The sequence below is a fragment of the Aplysia californica genome, unplaced genomic scaffold (assembly GCF_000002075.1).
Source record: "Aplysia californica isolate F4 #8 unplaced genomic scaffold, AplCal3.0 scaffold00054, whole genome shotgun sequence".
NCBI lineage: Eukaryota > Metazoa > Mollusca > Gastropoda > Aplysiida > Aplysiidae > Aplysia > Aplysia californica.
Window position 1 is genome coordinate 879,882 of NW_004797324.1, and position 8,154 is coordinate 888,035.

Here is an 8,154-nt window from a genome sequence, read left to right on the forward strand (position 1 = left end):
AATTCAGAACAGCTGTTAGAAAAGAGCAAGAACACTTCCTGGAATGTAATGGAATAAGTAAACAAAGAAAGTAAGGAACACTCAGGTGACACAAGAAAAAAAAAGGAATTGTACAGGAGTAATGCCCCTTGCGACACTCTACAGTTTTATTCAAGGGGCAGAACCTCCAAATTCAGCCTTCATTTCTGATAGAACCCAGCCAAGCAGGAACATTCAGTGTAGAGTACCTTTCGAAAGGACACGATATCGGACTGAAATAAACTTTGAAAGCATGCACAAGATTACCGCACATTAAAAAGAAAACTGGAACAGGATAATCAAATCCCACATTAAACATTTTTTTTTTCAGCAATAAAGGAAACCTCTCTATAATGCAGACATCATCAAAAATACCACGAAAAAGAGGGTGAGACTACTGAGACTGATACCCTCCCCCCAATCAGAATAAGACAAAAACAAATTTCAAACATGAAGCCACAGTGACCCAAATAAATGTGGTGCCCTACTGAGAGTGAAGCCCTTGAAAAGCGTAGTAGGTCAAGTAAATTCTGAATGGAGAGCTCAAGTTTATTTTTACCAAAAAGTGGGTGATTCATTACAAGGCTTAGAGAGGTGTATTCTGGTGTTCCAGTACACATTGCAAAGCCAAATTGGGTATTTCATTAGAAGAGGTAATGCAGGTACAACTAAGCTTTTTAAACTATTTGGTTACAATGCATCTCAGATACGAAGCCCTCTATATGCTGTTCCGCAGGAATAAGAATACGCCAGAATGAGAGGGAAAAAAATACGTATATGCAGCGAGAAATTCAGAAGTGGGAAGCATTTACCATTAAATAATTTAACAAATGACGATAAAAAAAACAAAAAGAGGAGCTGAGTAATTGTGCTAGCCTGCATACCACAACATTCCCGATCAATAGAACTAGCAGCCTGGCCTCCCGCTCAAACACACAATAGCTGCGTGTGACATTTGGAGACATTGATTACTGCAGCAGAACACAGGACAGGATCAGGGGCCGGGGAATGCCAAGATTCACAAACAGGAAGTGACGCTCTGTTTGAACTTGAATGACTATTAATGTTTGACGCCGTCATCAAAACACTTACACCCACTTTCTATGTACTTTAGGAGGCGCGTTGCTTTGACCATGCCTGTCTGGTTTTTAGTTTTAGTAAGAAGAATTACTTGGCACTGGAAAATAGGTAGCATAAGATAGGATTGAAGACGGGAGGCCTTACTACAAGAGAGTAACATATAAAGAGGAGGAGAGATTGTGCCCGTCAGGGTCAGTAATAACAAAGTGTAATAAACAGTAACCCAGTGGAAAAATGGAACTATTCAATAAAATACTTTCCCAATTGCGAATTGAACTCACATCTTCTGCATACAATGGCAAATAGTCTAACCATTAAACCAAAAGACTAGTCAAGCTACATAGAAAAGAAGCGAAGCCCCACCTGAACTTGTGCGACATCAGGTTTGAAAAAAACTCACAGGAATATTGATACACAAGAACAAAATTAAATTTGAAACAGAAAAATAAATGCTAGAAAACAAAATTAGATCCCCCCCCCCCCCGACATTTAAGTTACAATCATTACCCTTTTCTGTATCTTGTGCCAACCGCAAATATATTACATATTACACTCCTGTCTACACAATGTGGAGCACTTCACAGACAGTAGTAGCAGCGAGCAGCTACATCACAGACTCTGGTAAAGCATAAAGAAGATAAAGCATAAAAAAGCAACATTTGCTTGTCATATTGCCTACGGATGTCAACCCCCTGTCTTCTGGAGGATTATCCCCCTGTCTGGCAATATTGTAATTCTAAGCGAGTGTCGAGGTTAGGTGTAAACATGTTGTTCGGGAAGAGACACATTTCCTGGCCGAAAAGGAAACTGCTTGTCCCAATTTCCTGTGACCAAATGTTGAAAATCCAAGTCGCAGGACTGTGATGGGGAGTGGGTACAGCATCCTGTCTCTCTTCCTACAGATCAGTAACAACAGATGGATGCTACATACAAGATGCGTCATCAATTTGAAAATCCTGCCCCGTGAAATATCATGTGCCGAAAGGGGCATCAATAATACAATAGACAACAATAATAAAAACAGTATTATAATTAATAAACCATAGAAACAGAAAAAAAAGACAACCGACTCTGTGTTTCCACACAACACTCTAGAATAAAACCCTGTCATGAAATGATACCGAGGAGCTAAGACAAAAACAAGCGAAAAAGGCAACAACAAAGTCAGCTCAGAAAACTAGCAAAAACAAAAGAATTAACACCCCCCACACACACACACACATCCATTTAAAAAAACATCTGCTGTTTCCACACACTGGTCAAAGTACAATCCTGTCTTGAAACAATAATGAAACGCGAAGACAAAGACAGAAATCATAAGCATGGACCCCTGATGGCTAAGAAATGATAGTATGAAAGAAAGGACAATGCCCATTTACTTTGAGGACTTTTAAAACTATAAACACACCCACAGCTATGACACAGAATGGGGTTAATCATCATTGGCACCTCAGCTACTATTATCGTTGTTGTTGTTGTTGGGTATCAATGGCGCTCATATGACCTTATGCAGTTGCGGGTGCCGTAAAACCCTCTACTATAATAAAAATAATAAATTGTTGTTGAGTTCGCTACCGTCATGTCATTGTTATTGTTGAGCTAGAGACTGTCAAGTCATGTTTGTTGTTGCTGCTGGGATGTTGTTGAGTTAAAAGACAGCCTAGTCACTGTTGTTTTAGAGACGTTCACCTCGGCCATTGCCACAATATGCAAATGGTCAGAGGGAGCCCCCTTAAAGTCCTACTACCTTTCTTTTTCCCTCCCTGTTGTCTACGTTTTCTTTGCCTTTTTTTCCCATTAAACAAGAAACAAGTTGTCATTAAACAGCTGATGTGTGTCAGTTTTTGTAAGTTTGACAACACTTGCAAGATAAGGACGGTAGGTGTTCGACAACCAAGACGGAGCAAAAGATACCAGAGCACAACAGCCAACCACTCACTGCTTAACAATCTACTGATGACAACAAAGACGATGAAAAGAAAAATAATGAGTGTCCATTAACCACACACAGAGGAAAAAAATGAGACACAGGAATCTCATGATGGTTTGTTCATTTCTTTGAGTAAAATTATGAAAGTAAGACAAACAGACACATCGGAATGACAGAGGGAAAGAAAAGAAGTAGGATCTTCCAGATATGCCCTCATACCATTACCACAATGCTGGCAGTTAAACCCACGAGAAGACAAACAGAAAAAGAAATAGAAAGGAACAAAAAAGATGTAGCCACTGAAAGAAAGACTCAATCCACACCTCCCACCTCTCCATCCCTAGTCTTACAGACACACAAAGAACTGTGGCAGGAGAGTCCTTTGGCTGGTAAACACAGAATCTGATGACAGACAGAAGTTACACGACTTCAATCACAAACAACTGAGGCAAGGACGGGGGAATAAAAAACAACTTATTTTCCTATATAACTATAAGTAAATGAACATGGTGGCTGACATGATTATGTACATAAATTCCACTCGAAAACGTGTTCAAGCAAAATATTGAAACGTGTCCACATCACTTAATGTAGTAACAACAGACGGGCAATTCAATGGCTTCCAAATCTGAAAACATCATGAGCTTGCATTATTACCGAACCTGGACACAGAACATGAAAACACAGACACCACATGTTAAGCTCAGTCTCTGAGCATGACCAAAAGTAACGACAACAGGGCAACATATACAGTTTCTCTTTGTAAACAAAACACAACGCACAACCAACTGGCCAGCGATAATAGACACACGAAACTTGAAATCACTGTACTAAAAAAAAAAGAACAACAGACAACACACAATCAGTGAGCAGGATGAAAAGAAAACGGTAGACACACAAAACATGTCTTGATATTGCTCCTATGCTTCCGACTCGGCCGTCCCTATTTGTTCATCAGTGATAGTCCTCCCCTGAAAGCCCACGGCGGGCTGCTTCCCTCCCAGAGAGGAGAGGCTCCCATGGACCCCCTCCAGAGCAATGTCCTCCGCTGTCTTTGTCTTTCTCATACTCCCTGAGCTCGGGCTTCTTCTATGTCTGCCAGAATCTTCCTCATCGCCGCAGATCAGAGTAGTATCATACGAGGGGGAACCCGCTCGCGGACGGCATTGTCTCTCCAGACTTTCTTCCTCCTCCTCCTTCCCTCCCGCCGCTGCTTCCTCCATCATGTTGCTGTCCTCGTGGTCGCTGCGGATCAAAGCTTTCATCTCCTGCTCATCGTGATCTTCGTCTACTTTCTCAGCCCGTGACGACGACGACGAAGACTTCCCCAGAGGCTTCGGAGACGACAGCAGCGAGGAAGATGAGGACGATGAGGAAGCGGGTGGGAACTGTCTAATCTCACAGCCGCCAGCTGCTGCACCAATCAGATGTGAAGAGGCACTGGCTTCCTCCTCCTCCTCTATAGCGCTGGACGAGGTGAGTCCTCCCCCTCGCCCCTCTCCAGCGTTGCCGTCCACGTGATAGTGCAGGCAGGTGTGGGGAACCAGGAGGACCTTCACCTCCTCTGACTGACCTTCGTCCACACTGGACGACACCTCCGGCTCCTCTGTGACCGGGTGGCTGGTCGGTCCCAGCTCTGGGTCAGCGTGGACAGACTCCTGGCTACCTCCGATCTGGGGAAAAAGGGGGAAAGGAGGGAAAAAAAAAAGAAAATTACTTTTCGCTTCTGAGTTTTTTGTTGTAGTAGAGCTTTTACGGCGCTCGCAACTGCATAAGGTCATAAGAGCGCCAGAAGGTTAGAGGAGTTACAAGAAAGTGACAAACATAAAAAGAAGAGGGGGGGGGGGGGGGAGAGATAAGGACGATAGATTTTGGATAGGAAAGAAGAAGCAAACCACACCAGCACCCGCCAACAACCTACGTTCTGAGTCTGAGTAAGGGCATCTATCTTTAAACAATTGTAGTACCAACTCCCCCCCCCCCCCCCCCACAGCCAATGTATACATTTATATACATTTATGAGTAAAGACAAGCACACTGACACAATAAAGGCCACCTGATCCTGAGAAGGTAAGACAGATGGGGAAAAAAAGGAAAGAAAATAATAAGAACCACAAGGGTCACTAACAACAATTAAGCGATTTACAAATACACTGACACAAAACATAAAACTTTTAGTTTTAGTATGAGTTTTACGGCCCTAGCAACACAATATGCTCATGTAAGTGCCGAAGAATATATGTGTTACAAGAGAGTAACGTACACAAAAGAGGAGGAGAGATAAGGACGATAGATGTTTGATAGGAAAGAAGGAGCAAACCACACCAGAGCACCTGCCAACTACCAACTAAAAACGTCTGTAGTGACAAGGATAGTAAAGATGAACATATAAATGAAGCAGTCAATGAGGAAGTGACTCCATTAAGAGCCATCAAGGGGCACCCTCCAAGCACCCAGGGCCACAAAAATGTACTTTAGAAACAAGAAAGGGAAATAAATCAAAATAAAAACACGCACCCACTACCCCTAATTCTACTCCTGGAAAAACTAACCCCATAACAGGACAGAATACATTAGCCAGAAAACAAAACCCAGATGGAAAAACGGGGTCACTGACCCAGTAATAGGAGAGAACATAAGTGAGAAAATACGACCCACACGGAAAACTGACCCTATAAAAAGGACAGAATCTACACCACAAAATAAGACTTCAACAACACATTGGGCAAAAAGTGGAAGTTCACATTAACTACAAACTCAACACTTGCAAACTACTCCCCCTTCAACTTATGGAAAAACATCGCCCAAAATACACTACACCTACATGAAGCTAGCTTTACACAGGATATCACCCTAAGCCAATAAGTTAAAAAATGCAAGCACACCTGTCCCTGGGCTCAGAAAAATACTTTTTGCGCTGCATTTAGAATAATATTATTCTCTCCTGGTTTGAATAATATTTTAAACTGTAAAATGACGGCATCCCCACCCCCACCCCAAATAGTGGTTGGGGCTATAGGTGTGACAAACGAACCCAACACGTGTCACAAGTCCTGCACTATCACTGTCTCATTGTCAGAAAACAGGTAAGCAGGTCAAATGCACCTGTATGGTTAAATTCTTTTGACACGTACATTTAAAATCCTTTCCCCTTTCATTCCTATCTATATAGCCAGCAGGCTACTTCGATTATTAGTTTTAGTAAGAGTTTTACAGTACTTGCAACACCATTAAGTCATATAAGTGCTATCTATAGACTAGATGCGTTACAAGTGAGTATCAAACACAAAAAAGGAAGAGATAAAGACAGATGCTAAAAAGGAAAAAAGGAGCAAGCCACACCAGAGCACCCGCAAACCAATCAGCAACATTTATTTTCACAAGAAAACACCAACAAAACCCATTCCCCCCAGTAAGTAAGGGTAAGTGCAGGGTAGTAACAAATAACTGCACCGCATTTCATCATCTATTTCCACACTTTTCCCATTTGCTACCCCCCCTCCCTCTCTTTAAGCATAACAGTATCTACCATGTTGACACCCTCCAGAAAACCATCAAATAAAGCTTTGGTCTCGCGCCGCACACACACACACACACACACACACACAGAGAGAGAGAGAGAGAGAGAGAGAGAGAGAGAGAGAGAGAGGGGGAGGGAGAGGGAGAGGGAGAGGGAGGGAGAGAGAGAGAGAGAGATAGATAGAGAGAGAGAGAGAGAGAGAGAGAGAGAGAGAGAGAGAGAGAGAGAGAGTCTTGGTTTTAGAAGAGGTCTTACGGCGCTAGAAACTGCATGCGGTCATATGAGCGCCAGAAGTTTAGAGGTGTTACAAGAAAGTAACAAACATAAAAAAGAAGGGGAGAAAAGGACGACAGATATTTGATAGGAAAGAAGAAGCAAACCACACCAGAGCACTGCCAACCACCCAGAGAGAGAGAGAGAGAAAGAGAGAGAGAGAGAGAGAGAGAGAGAGAGAGAGAGAGAGAGAGAAAGAGGGGGGGGGAGAGATAGAGAGAGAGATAGAGAGAGAAGGGAAGTGGAAACTTGTTGAATCCTTTCATAAACAGTTTAAAACAGCCAGTCCGGTCTTATTTTTAGTTTTAGTAAGAGTGTAAAGGCACTTGCAACACAAAGAGTAGCCGAAGATGAGAGATGTTACAAGACAGTAACATACAAAGACAAGAGGGAGAATATTGATGATAGAGAGGAAAGAAGAAGCATACCGTTCACCAGCACTAGCCAACCAACCAAGAGTTCGGTCTGCACGGGGCAGGGACAAACTAAGAAATACAATATTTTAAAAAACGTTTAAAATGCAAATATAAAACCCACAAAGAAGCAAACCAAGACACAGAGTTGCAAAAGAGATATAAACTGTTCCAAGACGGAATTTCTACATGAGGATAAAAACGGTAAGTTCCATCGTGGGCATACCCGCATTACTGCTCAAAACTACGAGGTGGTGACATTAAATTACACTACATTCTTTCTTGAACACTCACACCCCGCTTTCCAACACCCCCCCCTTTCTTCAAAAAGGATCTAACGTAGTGCCCGGACCAAAGACCAACCTGCATGATGGTAATAGGCGGTATCCATTCGATGATCGGTTCGGTTTCTGGCAGTCTCTGTGCACACTATAAATAGACCAAATGCCAAAACCGACCGCTCGACACGCAGCCTTGAAAAGAAACGTGTTCGTTATTGAAAGTCATCATCATCATCATTTTTTAATTAATTTTTTTTTTTTTTTTTTTTTTTTTTGGGGGGGGGGGTGTTCTTCGGTGACAAATTTCCCTTGGACCACAATCCCCAAATCCCCAAACCGAAAAAAACCGAACCGATGATACCGACGGGCACCACCTATAACACGGTAACCACATAAAAAAAACTTTATGGAGTTGATTCACGATGCGAACAAGCCTCTGGTCCTAAATGGGCCTTCCTATCCCCCAAAACACCCCCAAGTCATATAATTATAAGTTCCTAAAATTAGGTGTTATTTAAGAGTAACATACAGACACAAGAAGGCGGCGAGGTAAGGACGATAGATGTTTGATAGGAGAAGGAAAAGGAGCAAAACACACCACAGCACCAACACGTTTGTAAGTACACACACAGAGGGACC

The 8,154-nt window shown here is 42.5% G+C and overlaps 1 protein-coding gene across 1 annotated transcript in view; it reads right to left on the minus strand.

Moving 5' to 3' along the window:
• Positions 1-336: 336 nt before the first annotated feature.
• The window catches only part of LOC101854003 (RING finger protein 150), a gene marked incomplete in the record, with an annotated part of 82,331 nt that continues 74,513 nt past the window's right edge, over positions 337-8,154 (minus strand). The window contains 1 exon segment of the mRNA XM_013079507.2: positions 337-4,701. Coding sequence (XP_012934961.1) covers positions 3,949-4,701 — 753 coding nt within the window.